General features: G+C 41.1%; 1 protein-coding gene across 4 annotated transcripts in view; it reads right to left on the bottom strand.

Annotated features, from left to right (window-relative positions):
• Window positions 1–24,872, bottom strand: part of cep112 (centrosomal protein 112) — a 553,075-nt gene extending 528,203 nt beyond the window's left edge. For all 4 annotated transcript variants that reach the window (XM_063030627.1, XM_063030631.1, XM_063030630.1 and 1 more), the window contains exons 1-2: window positions 24,676–24,872; window positions 1,104–1,235 (exon numbers count right to left, since the gene is read on the bottom strand). In XM_063030627.1, the coding sequence (XP_062886697.1) occupies window positions 1,104–1,206 (103 nt within the window). In that variant the 5' untranslated portion in view covers window positions 1,207–1,235; window positions 24,676–24,872. The remainder of the gene's footprint in view (window positions 1–1,103; window positions 1,236–24,675) is intronic.
• Window positions 24,873–25,161: the final 289 nt, after the last annotated feature.

Raw genomic sequence — 25,161 nt, 5'->3', positions numbered from 1 at the left:
TTTGTGGCCAAGTTTGCAGTGCTACTAAGACAGGGGGAAGGGCAAGTGGTGTTGAGAACACAGGGTGTCTGCTTAGACACAGGGTGTCTACTTAGACACATTGGGAGAATGGGCAAAGAAGTAGCAGATGGAATACAATGTAGGGAAGTGTATGTTCATGCACTTTTGTAGAAGGAATAAAGGCGTAAACTTTTTCCTAAATGCGGAGGAAATTAAAAAATCAGAGGTGCAAAGGGACCTGCAAGTCCTTGTGCAGGATTCCTTAAAGGTTAACTTGCAAGCTGTTTTGGAAGGCAAATGTAATGTCAGCATTCACTTCAAGAGGACTAGAGCACAAGAGCAAGGATGTAATGCTGAGGCTTTATAAGGCATTGGTCAGAACATATTTGGAGCATTGTGAGCAGTTATGGGCTGGCATTGGAGACGATCTAGAGGAGGTTCATGGGAATGTTCTCAGTAATTAAAGGGTTAACATGTGAGAAACATTTGATAGTTCTGGGCCTGTACTCACTGGAATTTAAGAGAATAAGAGGGGAGATCTCATTGAAACCTATCAGATATTGAAAGGCCTAAATAGAATGGGTGTGGAGGGAATGTTTCCAATAGCGGGAGAATCTTCGACCAGAGGGCACAGCCTCAGAATACAGTCATCCTTTTAGAACAGAGATCTAGAAAAACGTCTTTAGCCAGAGGGTGGTGATCCTGTGAAATTTACTGCCACAGATGGCTGTTGAGGCTGTCATTGGGTATATTTAAGGCAGAGGTTGATAGGTTCTTGATTAATCAGGGTGTCAAAGGTTACAGGGAGAAGGCAGGAGCTTGAGGTTGAGAAGGATAATAAATCAGCCATGATAGAACAGCGGAGCAGACTAAATGAGCTGAATGACCGAATTATGCTCCTATGTTTTTTGGTCTTAGACAGGTGCTCCCAACCTTTTTTTATGCCATGACCCCTACCATTAACCAAAGGGTCCATGGACCCCAGGTTGGGAACCCGTCTTCAGGTCTTATATTATAACCCTTATAGAGAAGGGAGAAATTACCTGAAAGTGAAACAGTTCTGAAATAATCTATGAGAAAGTTATCAATCATCATTACCTTACCTGACTTCTGTATAAGCTTCAGAACAAATGGTTTCATGTCAACTAAGTAGTGGTCAAATTCCGAATCCAGTTTTTCCCAGGTCTCCTCCTGACTGGCCATCATGCTCTGTTAGTAAATCTATTTGCAACAACCTGATTCAACAGAAAACAAAGTATTCAGTAGAGCGGAAAATAGAAAATATCAAATACCTGCATAGGCTTAGAATCTGAAATAAAAATAGAAAAAATTGCAAATATTTGTCAGGTCAAGCAACAGGTAAAAAGAAAAATGGAGTTAACATTTCAGGACCAAGTTGTGACCAAGGGTCTTCAATGTAATACTTCTCTTTTCACAGAGGTTGCATGGCTTGCTATAAGATTTTTTAGATTGTTAAGAGGTTAAGGTTTCAAAAGAAAGATCAGTCAGTGTGCTGTTCTAATCTCCTGGTGTTTGCCTTGCCCAAATGAAGCCATTCCCTAAAACCATGATGGGAGTACAGAGAATTGGAATTAAGGCAAGAAACTCTGTCCACAAACAAAAATAATGTAAACTTAATCTATTACTTTGTAGAAAATGCAAATCCACTGCCACTGAAGGTGATTTTTTCTAAAGGGTTGCCAACATCTTCACTGATCTTATGAAGGATGCATCCTAGAGCTTACAATTTGTTTTCTGCTGTTTAGTGCCAGCAATTGTTATATGCAATATTTGGACAGCTAGGAAGCAGAGTCAGGGAAATTGAGGTCATAGAAACTTTGGCACCACCAATAAACAACATTTTACAGAAATTACAGAACAACTAACTCCGTCAAAAACAATGGTAATTCACTGATGACTAATAATCACCATGTCTTCTTGTTCATAACAAGTAGCATTCTTACAACACAATGACTTTCAACCTGAAACTAGGACTGAAATTTAACCTGTAATGTGCAATGCTCCATGCCATTCCTACAGCTAATACCACTTTTAATTGTCCAGTTCTATCTTCCTATCCAATCTGATCTAGACCAAAGCTGTGTGATAGTCTTAAACCAAAAGCCTAGTCAGAGTCTATGTGCACCTCAATACTGCATGTCAAAGCCAGTTAGCAACAATCAACCCAAACCTACCTGGAAAATATTAAGCAAGCTAAAAGATTGGTTTACATCTCACTGAGTGTTGTCCTAAATTTAGCATTAACATTTATAAACCACCTAACTGGGTTCAACCAAACTAATTTTTTTAATGATACAAATTGTAACTCAGATGAGAATCTTTTCGTACAATTTCATGAGCAATGGACACAAATCTCACCATTACACTGTACTACGAGTAGGTTGATATATTGTCACTTACTTTGTTTAGCTTAAACTTACTCATGCCAACTTGTACTCAGTTACATTCAAAACAAAAATGTATATACAGATCCCCAAACCTTTTCTACACCATCAGTTTGTCCTAAAAATCCATTCAAAGATAAAGATTAAAGATCAGCTTTATTTGTCACGCTTTTTTACATTGTTATTGAAACACATAGTTGTTTGCCTCAACAACCAACAGTCTGAGGATGTGCTGGGGATCAACCTGCAAGTGTTCCCATGCTTCCAGCCTCAACATAACATGCCCATACCCTACTAACCCTAACCTGTACATCTTTGGAACATGGGAGGAAACTGGAGCACCTGGAAGAAACCGACACAGTCACAGGGAGAACCTACAAACTCCTTCTTCAGACTGTACCTAGCCTCCAACAATTAATTTAATGGATCACTAAAACAGTGAAGTATTCTTGTACAAATTGAGAATCAAATGTTAAACTGACCATAGTTCACACATTTTAAATTATATGACAACACCTCAGATATAAAAATGGATGGGGTTGGGGCAGTGATATCAGTTGAATCAGCAAAAGCAGGCTGAATTTCACTCAGAAGGAGTCTCAAGTCCCCACGTTCAGTAATTTGCAGTCTGTTTTGTTGCTTTCAAAGAAGTTGGGTGACTGCTCTGAAACCACCCACTACTTTATCAGAAACAGGTGTCCCCCACTTTTCGAACGTTCGCTTTACGAAACCTCGCTGTTATAAAAGACCTACATTAGTTACCTGTTTTCGCTAACAGAAGGTGTTTTCACTGTTATGAAAAAAGGCAGCGCGCGCACCCCGAGCAGCCAAGCTCCTCCCCCAGAACTGCATTCTAGATGGCATTGCTTAAACACGTGCCTGTGAGCATCTGTGCTTTATGTCGATTTATTTTGAGCATCTGTTAGCAAGATGAGTTCTAAGGTATCGGAAAAGCCTAAAAGAGCTCGTAAGGGTGTTACACTTAGTGTAAAACTAGACATAATTAAGTGTTTCGATCATGGTGAACGACGTAAGGACAAAGTGGGTTTGGCTTGTGGAAGTTGACGAAGATGATGTTGAAGAGGTTTTGGCATCCCATGACCAAGAACTGATAGATGAAGAGCTGATGCAATTGGAAGAGGAAAGGATAACAATCGAAACCGAATGCAGTAGCGAACGGACCAAAAGCCCCCTGCTGTACTCACTGTACACCCATGATTGTGTAGTCAAGTTTCTATCCAACTCAATAAGTTTGCTGATGACACCACAATTATAGGCCGTATCTCGGGTAATGATGAGTTTGAGTACAGAGAGGAAATTAAGAACCTGGTGGCATGGTGCGAAGACAATAACCTATCCCTCAACGTCAGCAAGACGAAGGAACTGGTTGTTGACTTCAGAAGGAGTAGCGGACCGCACGACCTAATTTACATCGGTGGTGCGTAAGTGGAACAGGTCAAAAGCTTTAAGTTCCTCGGGGTCAATATCACAAATGACCTGACTTGGTCCAACCAAGCAGAGTCCACTGCTAAGAAAGCCCACCAGCACCTTTACTTCCTGAGAAAGCTAAAGAAATTTGGCCTGTCCCCTAAAACCCTCACTAATTTTTATAGATGCACCGTAGAAAGTATTCTTCCAGAGTGCATCACAACCTGGTATGGAAGTTGTCCTGTCCAAGACCAGAAGAACCTGCAAAAGATCGTGAACACAGCCTAGCACATCACACAAACCAATCTTCCATCCTTGGACTCACTTTACACTGCACGCTGTCGGAGCAGTGCTGCTAGGATAATCAAGGACACAACCCATCCAGCCAACACACTTTTCGTCCCTCTTCCCTCCGGGAGAAGGCTCAGGAGCTAGAAGACTCGTACTGCCAGATTTGGGAACAGGTTCTTTCCAACTGTGATAAGACTACTGAATGGATCCTGACGCAGATCTGGGCCGTATCCTCCAAATATCCAGACCTGCCTCTCAGTTTTTTTGCGCTACCTTTCTTTCCCTTTTCTATTTTCTATTTATGATTTATAATTTAAATTTTTAATATTTACTATCAATTTGTACTCCAGGGAGCGCAAAGCGCAGAATCAAATATCGTTGTGATGATTGTATGTTCTAGTATCAATTGTTTGGCGACAATAAAAAGTATAAAGAAAGTGAAGTCGTCCAGGAACTGAACATAAAGCAACTGCGTGAGATTTTCGCTGCAATGATTGCAGAAAAGTATAACTTTAATTTTGAAAGGGTACATAGGTTTAGAGCGTATTTGCAGGATGGTTTGAGTGCTTACAAAGAACTGTATGATAGAAAAATGCGTGAGGCTAAGCAGTCAAGCATACTGTCGTTTTTCAAGCCTTCCACATCAGTCACAGCAGACGACGAACCTCGGCCTTCGACATCGAGGCAGGTAGACATAGAAGAAGATGACCTGCCTGCCCTGATGGAAACAGACGACGATGAGATGACACCCCAGTGTCCCACCACCGCAACCTCCGGCAACTCAGCCTAACACACTATCATCAGTGTGCTTGGCGCTGTATTCCCGATTCCGGTAAGTGATACTACACTTTACATACATTATTTCTACTTTATATAGGCTGTATATTTTTATGTGTTATTTGAAATGATTTGGCAGCTTCATAGCTTAAAGGTTACTGGAGAGAGTGTTTCTGCTGAGAGTGCTTGCGCGAGATTTTCACGACGGTGGATAATGCGGCAATGATTGTAGAAAAGTATTTCTACTTTATATAGGCTGTGTATTTATCATATCATTCCTGCTTATAGTATATGTTACTGTTATTGTAGGTTTTATCTGTTATTTGGCATGATTTGGTAGGTTATTTTTTGGGTCTGCGAATGCTCACAAATTTTTCCCATATAAATAAATGGTAATTGCTTCTTCACTTTACGACGTTCTGGCTTATGAACCATTTCATAGGAATGCTCTACCTTTGGATGGCGGGGGAAACCTGTATTGGAAAGGCAATAAAGAACATCTTGACCTTTTCCACAGTGCAGAATAGCATTCAGAGATTTCTTTCTGCAACCAAAAGTCTTGATATGATTTTTTTGAACCATAGCTTCAGCTCAAAGTCATTTTGTAGCAAGATCAGTTCTTCCTCCATCCTTCCTGTTAAGCCTTCATTACAGTGTTCAGGAATGGATTTATTACCCAATCTGGAGTCTGGATTGAGAGAACATCCTTAAATCTCTCCGACGTGTCTCTATGCAGCTCACCCAGGTGGGCACGGTATACTTGAAGATCATCATCTGTTATTTTCTTTCTTTCTCTTCCTATCAAGGGAGGCTCGGAAATTGGAAAAGGTCGCAACAACCAATGTTGCACTTAAATAGTTGACTTGAACAGAAATTGTGGAGACAACTGATTTGATTTTGATAAGATTCACATCATTTCTTTACAATTGAATATTGATTTCATTAAACATTGTGAATAATTCTGACAAATAAGCAATGTCATGCCTGATATTCTTGAGTTGATTACTGAATGAAACATTCAAGCCTTCAAAGACTTTTATCACAGTTTTAAAAAGTGCATAAGAGCATCTCAAGCACATTCCCTTTGAAAGCCACCTAACTTTTGTGTACAACAGTAAGCATTCAAACTGCTCATCATTCTAAACACAAAGTTCTCAAAATAATCAAGAATTGAGAGCATGAGACTTCATTTTATTACTCCTGTGATAACAACATTTAATAATTTGTGCAGATGTTTACTTAGGTTGTTTTGCGACAAGATATAATCAGTAAATTTGACAGTGAATGGTAATTATGTTAGTTACAGCTTTTCTTCAATAAATTAATAACCCCATGGTGGCATCCTGTCATTGATGGTGCCTCATCTGTTGCACAGGCAAAAATAAGAGGAATGTCTTTCTTATTGAAAAATTGCTCAACAACCTATAATATTGACTCCCCCTTCATATCTGTTTCTAGTCCCCTTGCAAATACCAACTCTTGAACCACGCTTCATCTCTTAAAAGTAAACATGACCAAGAAGCAAAGATTCGTTGCCTTGCAAAGTTGACTCATCCAACTGCAGAGCAAATTTTGTTGTCTTAAGTATGTTACACAATGTATCTTCCACATTCTCAGACATTACATGCTTGAACAGAGTTGATTCTGCTCAGCGGCACTTTAATTATTTGATTTGCTTACTTATGCAAAATCGTTCTCAGAACCTCCCTTACTGCTCCCTTCCTCTCACCCCAACCCTCCCCTCTCCACTGACACCCCCAGCCTCCCCCCTCCCCCCTCTGATCCCAGCTCTCATCCGTGCCGGGTCTTTACCATCCACCCCGACCTTCAACTGTCGGAGGCAGAATGCTCTGTCCTCAGTAAGGGCCTCACCTTTGTCCCCCTTCGCCCACACCTCAGCGAGTTCCGTGTTTGCCATGATGCGGAACTCTTCTTCCGCCGTCTCTGTGCCTACTTTTTCGGCAAGGACTCTTCCACCCCCACCAATGACCCCTTCTCCCTCCTTCAACCCTCCTCTTCTTCATGGACACCCCGCTCTGGTCTTCTGCCTGCTCTGGATCTCTTTATTGCTAACTGCCGACAGGAAATCTATGTTCCGTACCTATTCTGGTATCTGTCCCCCACTTTTCCTTCGCTACATCGACGACTGCATTGGCGCTGCTTCCTGCACGCATGCAGAGCTTGTTGACTTTATTAACTTTGCCTCCAACTTTCACCCTGCCCTCAAGTTTACCTGGTCCATTTCCGACACCTCCCTCCCCTTTCTAGATCTTTCTGCCTCTATCTCTGGTGACAGCTTATCCACTGATGTCTACTATAAGCCTACTGACTCTCACAGCTATCTGGACTATTCCTCTTCTCACCCTGTCTCTTGCAAAAATGCCATCCCCTTCTCGCAGTTCCTCCGTCTCCGCCGCATCTGCTCTCAGGATGAGGCTTTTCATTCCAGGACAAGGGAGATGTCCTCCTTTTTCAAAGAAAGGGGCTTCCTTTCCTCCACCATCAACTCTGCTCTCAAACGCATCTCCCCCATTTCACGCACATCTGCTGTCACTCCATCCTCCCGCCACCCGACTAGGAATAGGGTTCCACTGGTCCTCACCTACCACCCCACCAGCCTCTGGGTTCAACATATTATTCACCGTAACTTCCGCCACCTCCAACGGAATCCAACTACTAAGCACATCTTTCCCTCCTCCCCCTCTCTGCTTTCCGCAGGGATCACTCCCTACGCGACTCCCTTGTCCATTCATCCCCCCCATCCCTCCCCACTGATCTCCCTTCTGGTACTTATCCTTGTAAGCGGAACAAGTGCTACACGTGCCCTTACACTTCCTCCCTTACCACCATTCAGGGCCCCAGCTAGTCCTTCCAGGTGAGGCGACACTTCACCTGTGAGTTGGATGGGGTGATATACTGCGTCCGGTGCTCCCGATGTGGCCTTCTATATATTGGCGAGACCCGACGCAGACTGGGAGACCGCTTTGCTGAACACCTACGCTCTGTCTGCCAGAGAAAGCAGGATCTCCCAGTGGCCACACATTTTAATTCCACATCCCATTCCCATTCTGACATGTCTATCCACGGCCTCCTCTACTGTAAAGATGAAGCCACATTCAGGTTAGAGGAACAACACCTTATATTCCGTCTGGGTATCCTCCAACCTGATGGCATGAACATTGACTTCTCTAACTTCCGCTAATGCCCCTCGTACCCCATCCGTTATTTATTTTTATACACACATTCTTTCTCTCACTCTCCTTTTTCTCCCTCTGTCCCTCTGACTATACCCCTTGCCCATCCTCTGGGTTCCCCCCCCAACGTCTTTCTCCCCGGGCCTCCTGTCCCATGATCCTCTCATATCCCCTTTGCCAATCACCTGTCCAGCTCTTGGCTCCATCCCTCCCCCTCCTGTCTTCTCCTATCACTTTGGATCTCCCCCTCCCACTTTCAAATCTCTTACTAACTCTTCAGTTAGTCCTGACGAAGGGTCTCGGCCTGAAACGTCAACTGTTCCTCTTCCTAGAGATGCTGCCTGGCCTGCTGCGTTCACCAGCAACTTTGATGTGTGTTGCTTGAATTTCCAACAACTGCAGAATTCCTGTTGTTTACTGCTGACAGAATCAGTTCTTCTCCAATTGTATGGGGCTTTCCAGATTTAATAATGAGCAATGAAATGTTGTATGAAGCATGCAAACCATCACGTTTTGTTATGAAGTGCTCGCAAACATGGTTTGAAGTGGCTTTCATTTCTGAAAGTTTTCACGATGTGAATGGAAATAAGCTAAGTTCTTGTTTGCTTTATCAGAGTGTATTCTCTTCAAATGTTCAAAGAAACTTCACATGCAGTCAAGAGCATTTGAAAGGGCAAATTCTGAACTTTACCCCATTGAATGCCATACACTAATTCACAGTAATTGCATCAGAATCGTACTAACACTGTACCACAGTAGTGAACGACAATAATGCACGGGCTAGGCCCAGAAATAACACAATTTCTTCAGTCCATAATTCTCATGGTATGCCAAATACAGAAGTGTCACATTGCTTTTCAACAACTATAATGCGCTTTGAGCAAAGTCTAAAAGAATGGTGGGCTACCAAGAGATGAGGTTATTATGTGATCATTGTAATCCATTTTGAGACACTGGGGATCAAATGCCTCAATTAATTTCTTAAATTAAGCCTGTAATCCCTCAGCTGACCCCTTCGCTCTTGAGCACTCCTCCACCCCCCCCCCTTATCCTCGTCATAAGACCATAAGATATAGCAACAGAATTAGGCTATTTGCCTCCACAACTGCCTGTGGCAACAAATTCCACAGATTCACCACGCTCTCATCAAAGAAATTCCTCTTCATCTCTGTTCTAAAAGGACACCCCTCTATTCTGAGGCTGTGTCCTCAGGTCTCAGACACTCCCACCATAGGAAATGTCCTCTCCACATCTACTCTATCAACGCCTTTCAATATTCAATAAGTTTCAATTAGGTCATCCCTCATTCTTCTGAATTCCAGTTAATACAGGCACAAGGCCACAAACACTCTTCATATGACAAGCCGTTCAATCCTGGAATCATTTTCATGAACCTCCTTTGAACCCTCTCCAGTTTCAGCACATCCTTTCTAAGGGGCACAAACTGCTCACAATACTCCAAGTGAGGCCTTACCAGTGCTTTATAAAGTCTCTACATTATATTCTTGCTCTTATATTCTAGTCCTCTCAAAATGAATGCTAACATTGCATTTGCCTTCTCACCAGACTCACCAGAATTAATCATCATGGAATCCTGCTCAAAGACTCCCAAGACCCTTTGCGCCTCAGATTTTTGTAACTTCTTTCCATTTAGAAAATAATCAGCCCTTTCATTTCTTCTACCAAAGGGCATAACCATACACTTCCCGTCTCAGTATTTCATCTGCCACTTATTTGCCTGTTCTCCTTAATCTAAGTTCTTCTGTAGCCTCTATACCTCTCTAACTAGCTGCCCCTCCACCTCTCTTCATATCATCTGCAAACTTTGCAACAAAGCCATCAATTCCATCATCCAAACCATTGATATAAAATATAAAAAGAATTGGCTCTAACACAGCCCCTTAGAAACTATCACTGCCCCAAGGAGGCAATATCACCCACTTTAGGAACCAGAGCGCTAAACGAAATAGCATTCTGCCAGGGCCAAGATGCAAAACACAGTATATACGGTCATACAGAGCATACAGCATATATAGTCACAAAATAATATTGGCTAAGGTCCCTGAAGACTGATGGTAAATGGGATATTGTCTAAGAAACATGTTTCTGCAAGCACGCAGCAATTCCTCGTCTCACACTGGCTCGGCCTCTGACAAAGGCAATTCAGCTCATCTCATGCTGGGTAAGCTGCAGACGAAGACAATCCAACTTATCTTCCAGGGCGAACACTGGAGAGCAACTCTGACAGGAGAGCTAGCCCAACCTAGCACAGATTCCAGCTTGCATCTCTTAATTAAAACTCATTTCCAGGAAACAACATTAGAGCCAGCTCCGTGAAAGCAGCATATTGACAATATGCAAATCACAATTCCACTGCAATTTGCCTATTGCCACAAAAGGCATACAGCATATGTGATCTCATTGGCTCTTCATGTGGCCTTGGATCACCTGGACACTTCTAATACTTACATCAGGCTGCTGTCAACTGACTACAGCTCACTGTTTAAATACAATCATTGCTACAGTTCTGATCAAAAAACTCCAAACCCTGCACCTCTGTACCTTTTTCTGCGACTGGATCCTTGACTTCCTCACCAGAAGACCACAGACTGTGTGGATCAGAAATGACATCTCCACCTCACTGATAATCAACAATGGTGCACTTCAAAGATGTATACCTAGCCCAATGCTCTATCATAGCTGGCTAGGCACAACTCAAAAGTCATCTATGAATCTGCTGACATAATAATTTGCAGTTTCTATTATTATATTTGCAATGTATTGCTACCGCATAACAACAAATTTCACAACATATGCCAATGATATTAAACCTGAGCAACATACATCAAAGTTGCTGGTGAACGCAGCAGGCCAAGCAGCATCTGTAGGAAGAGGTGCGGTCGACATTTCCTACAAATGCTGCTTGGCCTGCTGCGTTCACCAGCAACTTTGATGTATGTTGCTTGAATTTCCAGCATCTGCAGAATTCCTGTTGTTTGATATTAAACCTGATTCTGATTATCCTAAATAGCTTTCTATTAATTAGATCTAACTGTGAGCAGGAGCCAAGAGACTACCAAATTAATAATAAAGGAAATTAATTAAGTTAGATAAAATATGCAAACTATTGTAAAGCTGACCCATCACATTTTAATGGTATTGAAACCTTTGAAACTTTAAAAACAGAGGATCAGTTTCCACCACCAGAGAGCAGCAGTACTGCAGTTTTAGTGTACACAAGACAGCTATTCAAAGTCACTCCTTAAATAGCAATGCATCTTTGCTCCAGCTGAATTGCTACCTTATGTATATCAATACAAGGAAATGGATCATCAATCAATCAGAAATGATGTACTACCAATTCTTTGCATCTTGACAACATTTGATAATTTTTGTGCTAGCTTTAAATTCCAGCAGCAGTTCCAAAAACATCTGTGTGCTTTTACAAATCATGTGATCCAAAATAAATACCGTACTGAAATTAACTCCAAATAGAACACACTCTTAAAAAAACGTACTCTTTAATGTAGAAAAGCATCCGTAAGTACTGAACAGTAATTTTAAAAAGGCAATGAACCAAAGAACAAGGAATGATTTAAAATTTTGATACAGACAACAGGTTTTAGATGAATTGGACTTCCCAGAGAATGCAAGATGTGAGGCTAGCTTTTAGACAGATAATTAAAATTGTCATATCTGCAAATGACAAACAAAGAAACAAAATCATGAGGTCAGTCTGTTTTGAAAACAACCAGTTGTGATAAGACCAGGTCATATGGGAACTATCTCCAACTCTATACTTTCTTGCTGCCTCAGTGGAACAGGTAGCATAATCAAAGACGTCACCCACCCTGGACATTTTCTCTTCTCCTGCTTTCCATCAGGCAGAAGATAAAAAAGCCTGAATGCATGTACCAGTAGACTCAAGGCCAGCTTCTATACCGCTGTTGTAAGACTAATGAAAGGTTCCCTTGTACGATAAAACACACTCTTAACGTCACAATCTACCATGTTGTGACCTTGCACCTTACTGTCTACTTGCAATGCACTTTCTCTATACTTTAATACTTAACTCTACATTCATGACCTTAGTTCATTGTTGTAATGATTTGATCTGCATGGACAGCATGAAAGACAAGTTTTTCATTGTACCTCAGTAGAGATGATAATAAACTAATTGAGAATCAGAATCTGTTGGAAAAAGAGGAGCAACAAAGTAGTGTTTGTGGACGTTTCAAAATCTGATGACAAAGAAGATACTCCTGAAATTTTGAGTGTGGGTCTTCAGGCTTACTTACCTCCTCCCAAACAGCTGTACAAGAAGAAAGTATGTGCCAGATGGTGACCCTAACAATGGATGCTTTCTTCTTGAGGCATCAACTCTTGAAGATGTCCTCAGCGGTGAGGAAGGTTGTGAACATTTGGAGCTGGCTGAGTGTACATCTCTCTGAAACTTGCTGCAATCCCACACATCTCAATCCTAAACCTCAATACCAGACAGTGATACAACCAATCAGAATGCTCTTACAGTACATCTGTAGAAATCTGTTAGTCTTTAGTGATGTACCAAATTTCTTCAAACTCCTAATGAAGTGCTGTGCCTTCCTCATGATTGCATTAATGTGTTCAGCCCAAGATGATGGTGACGCCAGAAACTTGAAGCTGCTCATCTTTCCACCACTGACCCTTCAGTGAGGACTGATGTGTATTCGACTGACTTCTCTTTTCTAAAATCTACAATCAATTCCTTAGACTTGCTGATGTTGAGTGCAGGATTGTTGTTGCAACACCTCTCAATCAGCCATTTCCTCTCACTCCCATACACCTCCTCATTGCCACCTGAGATTTTACCAACAGTGGGGTCATCTGTGCATTTACAAATGGTGTTTTAGCTGTGCTTAGTCACACAGTCATGGAATGGAAAGAGTGGAGCAGTGAGATATTTATGCATCCCTGAGGTGCACCTGTGTTGAGGGTCAGCTAGGAGATATTATCACCGATCTGTACTGACTGTGGTCTCCTGATGCGGAAGTCGAAGTGCAGAGGACGTACAGAGGCCCAGGTTTAAAAGCTTAGTGATTAGCTCAGTGGGGATAATGCTACTGAATGCCAAACTGTAATCAATAAACAGCAGACTGATACATGTTTTGCTGTTTAGATGCTCCAAAGCAGAGTGGAGAGCCAGCGACATTTCATCCACTGCAGACCTGTTGTGGCAGTAAACAAACAGCAGCAGGTACAGGTCCTTGCTCGGGTAGGAATTAATCTTACCCATAATCCACCTCTCGAGGCACTTCATTACTGTAGTTGTGAGTACTTCTGATCGATAGTCGTTGAGGCTGCTCTTTTTGGGCACCAGTGTGATGGCTACCCTTTTGAAGCTTGACAGAGGATACCAAGCTTTGCTTCTGACCAAAGTGGGAACTGGAACCAATACCAAAAATGGGGCAGATGAAATAGTTTCAGAATATCTGAATCTTAATTTTTGATTAGCAGTCCAAGAAAACAGAAGCAGTAATGTTTAAAGGACACAACAATCCTGAAGCAGTACAAAAAATTCTGAGTCATCTGACTCTAGAATGCAAGAGACCATTTTAAATTTGCTATCATTGTGAAAAAGAATTCCACTGGGACATCAAAAAGTTTTTTTTAAATGTCATGGATGACTTTGAACCTTCTAGATATTTTGTTAAGATGCTCAAATTCAGCAGCTGAAAGCTGGGCTCCTTACACGTGTGGCAAGTTACACTAAATCTGTAACATAAACACACATTGCACATTGGTAATCATTTTCCTGACAAAAAAAATCCTCAAATTTCTTAGCATGATAAATCATTAGCCATAAAGGGCTCGTTAAGGAAGTGAAATAATTTAGAATTCCCAAACTAGTCTTTTTTTACCCTCAGTAAGCTGTTAAGTGTACAGATGCTGCTTTCAGATTGGTAAATCACTAAAACTGAAACAGAAATTTGCTCAACTGACAATAAACCACCTGGATTTTTTTTTAGAAACAGAAGTGGTTATCTTTAGCTTCAGTCATCTACTGTGCATTTGGGAAAGCATACTAAGATAATGCTTATTGGCCATTTTACTTCCAATTAGAACATATTCCTCCAACCCTCATCCCTCACTCGTGTCTCAGTCTCAGGCTAGTATATGGTGACATGTGCATTTTGGTAATAAATTTACTTTGAAATTTGCTACCTAAATACTTTAGTTCAAGAGCCAAAAGAGATCTATATCAGATCTCTCATAAACTAGAAATGGACTTTTAATCTCCCAATCCATCTCACTATGTCCTTATCTGTTTACCTGCACTGCACTCTCTGTTGTTCCAATACTATATTCTGCATTCTGTTTTTGTTTTTACTACCTTTACATAGTAATGTACGGCTTGATCTGACTAGATGGCAGGCAAATAAAGATGCTTCACTGTATCTCAGTTTATGTAACAATAATAGACCAATACCAAAAAATTAGTGCTCCTAGTTATATACAATGTTACTCTGGAAAGCAAAGAGTTAAAAAAATGAACATTAATTAGCCATTGCAACAAATGAGAGGGCCCGGGTACGTGTGATGAGTCAATGATCATAAGCATGCCAACAAAAGTGGAAAATAAACATGCTTCTGAGTAGAAAATGGGATCCTTTGACTACCAGAACAAATACTTCAGTAAGCCCAGAAAATGGAAGAAAACTTTTAATGCTAGATTTCCTGAAGTACTCTATGGAACATTAATTTTAATTAAGATGATCAATCTCTGAAACACATAATCTGTTTTGTAGTAGGGTCCAGTTGTCTAAACTTCAATTCCCCTACTAATAGTGAGGGAAGTGGCCATTCTTTGCATATGAACCAGGCCACAGGACTTGGGTGTATTTTTTCCATCATCACCAAAGATCCCCAAAGTCCAGGCCATGCCATCTTTTCAATTCTGCCATCAACAGGAAGTACAGGAGCCTTAAGACACAGACTTCAAGGTTCACTTCACCACTGCGATCAGGGTCTTGAACTGACCTGAAAAACCAACACTACCTTAGACAATATTTTACGTTTATTTAGTTATGTAAGTTATGTATAATTTATGACAGTTTAAGTTTATGTTAACTAATAATTGTAATCTATTATGCTGTTGCTGCAAAAAGCCTCATTTTCGTAGCACTTATAGCCAGTACATGTAGGTCTACGACAATAAATTTGAACTTGAACTTAAATTGCTGAGAAATTCACAGCTGAGTCAGACGGAATTCAACCCTCCTGGATTCTAAAGGAATCAACAAATATTAGGACTGGGTCGGAAATTGGAGCTGTGGTATAAGATTCCCTTATCAGAAGAAGGGCTGGCTAATGAAACCTCAATCAAAAAGGGGAAAAAAAATTTCCATGGGACAACACTGAAAGAATCAAAATACTACATGCACTCAATGGGATGATATCACATTGCCAAGTAGTGTCAGAGAAAACAGAAAAGATTCAAATAATCCCACAGTTCAGCATACACCGACCACAACAAAACAAGTTTTTTTGATATTAGCTTAATTCTTGAAAGAATCAACAATAAGTAGTCTTTACTAGGAATACTCATTCCCGGTATATAACTCCTAGTGGAGAGGACGACATGGCAGAATAGCAGTTAACGTAATGCTTCACAGTGCTAGCTGTAAGATCAGGGTTCAATTCCCACTGCTGTCTATAAGGAGTTTCTACATTCTCACCGTGACTGCATGGGTTTCCTCCGGTGACTCCAGTTTCCTCCCATGTTCTAAAGATTTATGGGTTAGGTTCAGTAAGTTGTGGGCATGCTATGTTGGTGCCAGGAGTGTGACATTTGCAGGCTGCCTGCAGAACATCTCAGACTACATTGGTTGTTGATGCAAAACAACACTTTCACTGTATGTTTCAATGTTTTGATGTACACGTGACAAATAAAAGCTAATCTTTATCATTTCATAGCTAGGTGTGGTACTTACCTTCCAATCCTAGTAAGAACTATGGTCAGTATCAATATAGTAAATCATAAAAACTGTAGAACAGAGCTGAGGAGGAATGTCGTTAGCCAGAATGTGGTGAATCTGTGGAATTCATTGCCACAGACATCTGTAGAGGCCAAGTCGTTGGTTATATTTAAAATAAAAGTTGATAGGTTCTTGATTAGTACAGGCATCAAAGGATATAGGCAAAAGGCAGGAGAATAGAGTTCAAAGGGATAATAAATCATGATGGAATGGTGGAGCAGATACAATGAGCTGAATGGCCTAATTCTGCTCCTATGTCTTATGATCTAAATCCAAAGACTTACATTGTTGAACAGATCAGGATCTTATAAATTTCAAAGCTGACAGTTGGAGCTTTAGGTATCAGATAAATGGAAAATAAATTAAAGGATTCTTTCTTCAAACTCCAAACTACAGCAGAGGTTGGAGTAAGGGACATGCATAAAGTCTGCTTTCCAAGTATATGCTCTCTAATTACATTCTTCGCTGCGTACTTTCACATTGCTTCACAGACTGATCAGATTTTCACAGTATTCCGTATTTACTGAGTAAACAAGCGGGCATCAAAGTCATGAATGTCGTTACAATAGACCCACCAACTGGATAAAAATACCGTGAGAACGCACATCTTTTTGTTACAATGCATATTTATAGAAAAATTAGTTTAATTATTTATAAATACTGAATAATTAGAAGAAAACATGTAGTTACAGTGCTGCTTTATTCCCCCTATGGAGCAATCTTCAGGGGGATATGGCAATACAATGTTTGTTCTGTATCACATCATCAACAGAAACACATATTTTTAGAACAGTTAAGCATTCTAGGCCAGCACAGAAATCTACAAAGTCCAAATGCAAAAGAAAGAAAAGGCTTTTGTGACTGCATACCGCCATCTCACTTGACTAATCAATGAACACTGACATAAACATTACTTAATCAACAAAAATTGGTGCACTATTTACAATAGGATAGATTACAATAACTAGCAAAATAAAAATCAAGATGATGTTATAGTATATTCCTAATAAAATAAACTTAAGCCAATAATTATGTACGTAAGAAACAGGAGTGAGTCTCCCCCACCATTCAATAGTATCAAGTCTGTTCTTTATCTCGGTATCAATTCCTAATACTGCAATTCTTTCAATACCTAAAAATTAGAAAACCTTATATTTAAGATACCAAGTCAATGAAACAAAAAAACCGCAAGACCATACAATATAGCAGCAGAATTAGGCCATTTGGTCCATCAATTATTTTCTGCCATTTCATCGTGGCTGATTCATTTTCCCTTTCACCCCCAATCTCCTGCCTTCTCCCCCACCCCACCCCTATATCCCTTTGTGTCCTGACTAATCAATGATCTATCAATTTCTACCTTAAATATGACGAATAACTTAGCCTCCATAGCCGCCTGTGGCAACAAATTCCAGAGATTCGCCATTATCTGGCTGAAGAAATTTATCCTTATCTCCGTTTTAAAAGAACACCACTTTATTCTGAGGCTGTGTCCTCTGGTCTTAGACTTCCCCACCATAGGAAACATCCTCTCCGCATCCACTCTAATGAGGCTTTTCAACATTCACTAGATTTGAAGGAGGTCACCCTTCATTCGTCTGAAACCCTGTGAGTAGATGCCCAGAGCCAACAAACGTTCCTCATATGACAAAGCTTTCAATCCCAGAATTATTTTTGTAGACCTTGTTTGAAACCTCTCTAATGTCAGCACATCCTTTCTTAGATCAGGGGCCCAAAACTGCTCACAATACTCCAAATGAGACCTTACCAGTACCTTATACAGCCTCAACATTGCTTTTGTATTTTAGTCCTCTCGAAATGAATGCTAACATTGAATTTGCTTTCAACAGGAATTCTGCAGATGCTTTCCTCTCCACCAACTCAACTTGCAAATTAACCTTTAGGGAATCCTGCACAAGGACTCCCTTGTCCCTTTGCACATCTGATTTTTGAATTTTCTCTCACTTTAGAAAGTAGTCTGTGCTTTTATTTCTTCCACCAAAGTGCATGGCCACACACTTCCCAGCACTGTATTCCATCTACCACTTCTTTGCCCGTTCTCCTAATCCAAGTCCTTCAGCCTCTCTATTTCCTAAAAACTACCTGCCCCTTCACCTATCTTCGTATTGTCTGCAAATTTGGCCAAAAAAACATCAATTCCATCATCCAAATCATTGACCTATAACGTAAAAAGTGGTCCCAACACAGACCCCTGTGGAAAAACACTAGTCAACGGTAGCCAACCAGAAAAAGCTCCCTTTATTACCACTCTTTGCCTCCTGTCAGTCACCCAATGCTCTATCCTTGCTAATATCTTACCTGTAATACCATGGGCTCTTAAATTGCCACAAAGCCTCATGTGTGGCACCTTGTCAAAGGCCTTCTGAAAATCCAAGTACACAACATCCGCCAATTCTCCTTTGTCTATACTGCTTGTTATTTCTTCAAAGAAAGCCAACAGATTTGTCAGGCAAGGTTTTCCCTAAAAGAAACTATGCTGACTATAGCCTATTTTATCACATGCTTCCAACTATCCCGATGAGGAACTATATGCAGAATGAAAAGGGCTAAAACCTAACTGACTTATTGGCAGATTGAAAAGTCGTGCTGTGAGAATAATGCATGAACAAAAAGTATTCGTTGCATGAGAAAGCTGCACTGTGTACCCTTATCAAAGTATGTATGTGATAATGGATGTACAGCAGCAGCTCCTGATAGTACTCGGGTGCTCACTTGATTTGCAGATTTTCCCCAGCTCTGAAGTTCTACTGAGCAACACAAGCTTGCTAATAAAAAGGATGTAATTTTAAGTAAATTGTTTTTGACAATTATTCCCTGGGTCTGAACCTAAAGTCCTCTGGTAGAGAGGCAGATCTACACCGAACCCACATCCTTAACAATTGTCTCCAACATCTTCCCAACCACTGAGGTCAGACTAATTGGCCTATAATTTTTTCTTCTGCCTCTCTCCCTTCTTGAAGAGTAGAGTGACATTTACAGTTTTCCAGTCCTCCAGAATCATTCCAGAATCTAGTGATACTTGAAAGATCATTATGAATGCCTTCATAATTTCTTCAGCCATCTCTTTCAGAACCCTGGGACGTATACCATCTGGTTCAGGTGACTTATCTACCTTTAGACCTCTCAGTTCCCCAACAACCTTCTTCCTAGTCATGGGAACTTCATACACTACTGCCCCCGCTAGTCTCAAACTTCCAGCATACTGCTACTGTCTTCCACAGTGAAGACTGATGTAAAATACTTATTCAGTTCGTCTCCTCTTTCCTTGTCCCCAATTACTACCTCTCCAGCATCATTTTCCAGCGACCCAACATCTAGTCATAGTCATACTTTATTGATCCCAGGGGGAAATTGGTTAAATTGGTTACACATGCCTCTCCTTCACACTTTATATATATCTCTGAAGAAACTTTTGGTATCCTCTCTAATATTATTGGCTAGTTTATTTTCTTTTTCCATCTTTTCCTTCTTTATTACTTTTTTAGTTGCTTTCTGCTGGTTTATAAAAGCTTCCAATCTTCTAACTTCCCACTAATTTTTGCTCTATTACATGTCCCCTCACATATATATATTTTTTTTTATTATAAATTTTTCCCAGAAATTCCAGCCATTGCTGCTCTGCCATCATCCCTGCCAGTGTTCCTATCAAATCACTTTTGGCCAGCGTTTCTCTCATGCCTCTGTGTAATTCCCTTTAATCCACTATACTGATATATCTGATTTTAGCTTCTCCTCTCAAATTGCATGTTGAATTCTATCATATATGATCATTACCCTCTAAGGGTTCCTTTACCTTAAGCTTTCTTCTCAATTCCGGTTCATTGCACAACAGCCAGTCCAGAATATCTGATCCTCTAGTGGGTTCAACCACAAGCTGCTCAATAAAGCCATCTCGCAGGCATTCTAGAAATTCCTCCTCTTGGGATCCAGGACCAACCTGGTTTTCCAAATTTACCTGCATCTTTAAAATTCTCATAGAACATAGAACAGTACAGCACAGTACAGGCCCTTCAGCCCACAATGTTGTGCCGACCCTTAAACCCTGCCTCCCATATAACCCTCCACCTTAAATTCTTCCATATACCTGTCTAGTATAGATTGTCTAGATTGTCCCATGACAATCGTAACTTTGCCCTTTTGACATGCATTTTCTATCTCCCATTGTAATTTGTAGAGCACATTTTTACTATCACTTGGGAGTCTGTATATCACTGCCATCAGAGCCTTTCTACCCTTGCACTTCCTTAGCTCCACCCACAATTCAACACCTTCCGATATGCGGAGGGGGGGAGGGGCTACTGCACAGGATTGAAAGAAGCTGCAGAGGGTTGTAAATCTCGTCAGCTCCATCTTGGGTACGAGCCAGGACACCTTCAGGGAGTGGTGTCTCAGAAAGGCAGTGTCTATTATTAAGGACCTTCTGCACCAAGGGCATGCCCTTTTCTCACTGTTACCATCAGGTAGGAGGTACAGAAGCCTGAAGGCACACACTCAGCGATTCAGGAACAGCTTCTTCCCGTCTGCCATCTGATTCCTAAATGGACATCGAATCCTTGGACACTACCTCACTTTTTTTAAGATATACTATTTCTGTTTTTTGCACGTTTTTTAAAAGTCTATTCAATATATGTATATTGTAATTGATTTATTTGTTTATTTATTATTATTTTAGTTTAGTTTTTTTTCTCTTCTATATTATATATTGCATTGAACTGCTGCTAAGTTAACAAATTTCACGTCACATGCTAGTGATAATAAACCTGATTCTGATTCTGATGTGATGATAGTTGGGGGATTTCAATACGCAAGTAGACTGAGAAAATTAGGTTGGTTCTAGATCCTAAGAGATAGAGTTTGTAAAATGGATACAAGATACCGTTTTAGAGCAGCTTGTGGTTCAGCCTACTAGGGCAAAGGCCATTCTGGATTGGGTGATGTGCAATGAACCAGATTTGAATAGGGAGCTTAAGGTAAAGGAACCCTTAGGTTTAGACTTGTGAGGAATAAGCTAAAGTCAGATGCATCACTATTACAATGGAGTAAAGGGAATTACAGGGGCATGAGAGGAACTGGCCAAAGTTGATTGGAAGGGAGCACTTGCAGGGTTGACAACAGAATAGCAATGGCTAGAGTTTTTTGGAGAAATCTGGAAAGCACAGGATAAAAAGTATTCTAAAGGCAGGAAGGTGCATCCATGGCTGACAAGGGAAGTCAAAAACAACATAAAAGCAAAAGAGAGGGCATATACGTATACATATATGCATACATATACCCACACACACACACATATTCCACAACATACTGATGTGAGTGATGATAAACCATGATGAAATGGTGATGCGTACTCAACAGGCTGAATCGCCTAATTCTGCTCCTATCTCTCTGGTATTATGATCTAAAAGTTAAATCTTATCTACCTAAAATGTGCTATCCCTCATTTTTAAATTAGTAATACCTATTATCCTGCAAGAAGAAACATCCTAGCAACCCCCACCACACACATCTACTTATGAAGATGCATCAAATGTTGTATGTGTCAAACAAATACTCTTCCCTTTCTTCTGAATTCCAACAGGTAGAACCCTATAGCCTCTGCAAACTTACCCTAAGCAACCCAAGCATTGCAAATACTAATCGAGAAAAAAAAATTATCAACTACTTTCAATGTTTGTGACATCTGGGGCCGGCAGTGCCAATATCACCAGCACTCTGCTGGTCACAGCCCAATAACCAGAAAATGATCAGTTTTTTTCTTGGATTTACCTATTGACTCATTGACCAACATCAAGAACCAACATATCTGTCAAATATCATTTCCCTTTCATAGAGTCATGTTGATTCTGTCCATTCTTATTATTCTTTAAGTTAACAGTTACCAAATAGAGTTAGAGTCCTATGGCACAGAAACAGGCCCTTTGGCCAATTAGTCCATGCCGAACTGAAATTCTGCATAGTCCCATCAACCCATAACTGGACTGTAGCCCTCCCAACTACGTACATATCCAAATGTCTCTTAAATGTTATACCAGAATCCACATACACCACTACCACTGGCGGTTTGTTCCACACTCATACCACCCTCTGAGTGAAGAAGTTCCCCCTCAGGTTCCCCTTAAATATTTCACCTTTAATCTATGACCTCTATTTCTAGTCCCACACATCTGTGGAAAAAGCCTCCTTGCATTTATCCTTTCTATGCTCCTCATAACTTTGTACACTCTAACAATCTCCTCTCATCTCCTTCACTCCTTTAATTGATTCCAAGATGTTCCCTACTGCTTATGTCCGGCTAATAGGCAAATGCTCTTTCTTTCCCATCTCAGTTACATTTACAACCTTCTGATCTGCAGGAGCCACTTTAAAATCTATGGAATTTTGGAGATGACGAACAGTGTATCCTCTTCCTTCACAGGCAGTCCCTCGAGCTCAAGGATTACTTGCTTCCTCTTGGTTCATTGTGTTTTTACTGACAAGGCAATGTGGAATCATAGTCTCTTCTACAGATGGGGCAAGAGGTACGTGACAGGATGGACTGTTTGCTTATACTTCTCATGCTCCAGAATTGTGCATTCATGTTCTCGGTACCATACCAACTGCTTTTCTCATATTGAGTACTCAGGAGGCAGGAATTCTCAAAAATCAGAGGGGATAATGCATCAAATTTTGAGAAAGTCCTTGAATCACTTCCTGTTTCTGCATACAGCTGTTTTTCTATGTCAAAGCTGAGAATAAGGAGTCAGTGTTAGGGTATCTAGTGTCCAATATGTGAATGATGTGGCCTGCCTACTGAATCAAATGAATGAAATTCAGTGCTGGAGATGGAGGCTGGGAGAAGACAGCCAACATCGTCAGTACCAAGCCTTTCATTTGCCTCAGATAGGCAAGCCACATCACTCACATATCTGATACTTTTAATTCAGGCATTTTGCCCCTTCCCTTTCAGTCCTGAAGAAGGGTCTTGGCCTGAAACATAGACTGTTTGCTCTTTTCTACAGATGCTACCTGATCTGCTGAGTTCCCCCAGCATTTTGTGTGTGTTGATTTAGATTTTCAGCATCTGCAGATTTTCTCATGTTTGTGATACTATCCTTCACTTTTCCTTCCAGTGAATTGGGAAAAATTTGCAGAGATAAATCAGAATCAGAAAGATCCATGAAAATGGGATTTACTACTACACAGCTGCCATAGAGGCTTCATGTGGGGTTTGATGTAACCTTCAAACATCTTCAACAGGCTAGCACAGTACCACAGCGGTTAGCAAAACTCTATTACAGCACCAGTGGCCCGGGTTCAATTCCCACCAGTCTGTAAGGAGTTTGTACTTCTCCCCATGCCCACGTGGGTTTCCTCTAAATCTCCAAAGTATCTCTACATAAAATAAAATCTTCTTCCTCTTAGGATAAAAGCCTGTGCTGATACTCTGAATACAACAGTGAATTTTTACATCAATATCCAACTTGGCTGAGAGATGAATGATGAGAAATGGTCTGTTTTCCAGGTTCTCACCATGAATGCATGTAGGAGGGCAGAACTATACAATACTTTGATAGAGGACACTATGTCTTGCTGATGTTGAATGCAAGGACCATAATCTCATATGTATCAGTCACTCAGTTTAACTACATCCCATCCTTCACGTGTCACATTGAGGACACTCTCAATTTGGGGGAGCAACACCTCGTATTCCATCTGGATAGCCTCCAACCTGATGGCATGAACTTTGATTTTTGTAACTTCCAGTAATTTCTCCCTCGTCCCCATTCTCTCTTTATTTCCATTCCCTATTCTGGTTCCACTCTCACCCCTTCTCTTCTCACCTGCCCATCGCCTCCCTCTGGTTCACTTCCTCCTTCCCTTTCTCCCATGGTCCACTGTCAGATTTCTTCTTCAGCCCTTTACCACTTCCACATATCACTACCCAGTTTCTTACTTCATCTCCCTCCCCCTCATCTGGTCTCACCTATCATCTTCCAGTTTATACTCCTCCCTCACCCACCATCTTCTTATTCTGGCTTCTTTTTCCATCCTTTCCAGTCCTGATGAAGGATCTCAGCCTGGAACATCAACTGTTTATTTCCCTGTTTAGATGCTGCCTGAATTTCTGGGATCCTCCAGCATTTTGAGTGTGTTCCTCTGGATTTCCAGCATCTAGAGAATCCCTTGTGTTGAGGATAGAGTTTACTTGGTTTAGAAATGTAGGCGCCACAGATTAACAATTTCTTATTCATCTTGCAAAAGTACAAAACTTGTTGGAGTACCTTCAAAATCCTAAAACGAGGTTGATCGGGTTTTGGGTATTTATTAACTCAGTTCCATTAATTGCTATCTACAATGCTACTTTAAAACAAATCCTTATTTCTTTGAGATGCTCCTTCATCGACCTATTATTTTCCTAATACGTTCAGGTTTTCTGTGAAGACAGTCACAAACTACTTGCTTAATTTCGCTGTCATTTCCCCAGAAATGCGCCTTATCCCATTCTAACTTGACTACGAACAAGTGGTCAATTGATCGCTACTCGACTGTCCGATTTCCACCTACCCGCAGACCGAAGGCCTCAGGTGGCTCGGGGAGCCGGTAACATTCGCCGAGGCGAACAGGGACGGAGCGGCGGGGCCGGCAGCTACCCCGCCGCCGGGATAAGAAGGCACTGCCGCCCCTGCGTGCCCACGGCGACAGCTCGAGTCCAAAACGACCGATCTGAGCCGGCGCCAACGTTCAAACCCCGGCCCGCTCGCGCCGCCGTCGCCACTTGATGATGCACTTCCACAAACCGCCGCCCGGGTCGTCATGGAGACGGGCGACTCGCCGCTAATCCCTCGGTTTAGGCTAGAGCGTGGAAGGATGGGCCAACCAGTGAAGTAATGTACGAACATGAAAATATAGGGGCACGCCTCATAAAGGTGAGAAATTCTATGCGAGTTTAATTAGTTTAGGCGAGTAAAACAAAATGACCCCTCAGAACCTGATTTATTATCACTGACATCTGACGTGAATTTGTTATTTTGTCACAAAGTCATAAAAATC

Source organism: Mobula hypostoma, chromosome 22, assembly GCF_963921235.1.
Source record: "Mobula hypostoma chromosome 22, sMobHyp1.1, whole genome shotgun sequence".
In the NCBI taxonomy this organism is placed as follows: Eukaryota; Metazoa; Chordata; class Chondrichthyes; order Myliobatiformes; family Myliobatidae; genus Mobula; species Mobula hypostoma.
The sequence above is the reverse complement of the archived record's forward strand: the minus strand, read 5'-3'. Positions and strand labels throughout refer to the sequence as shown.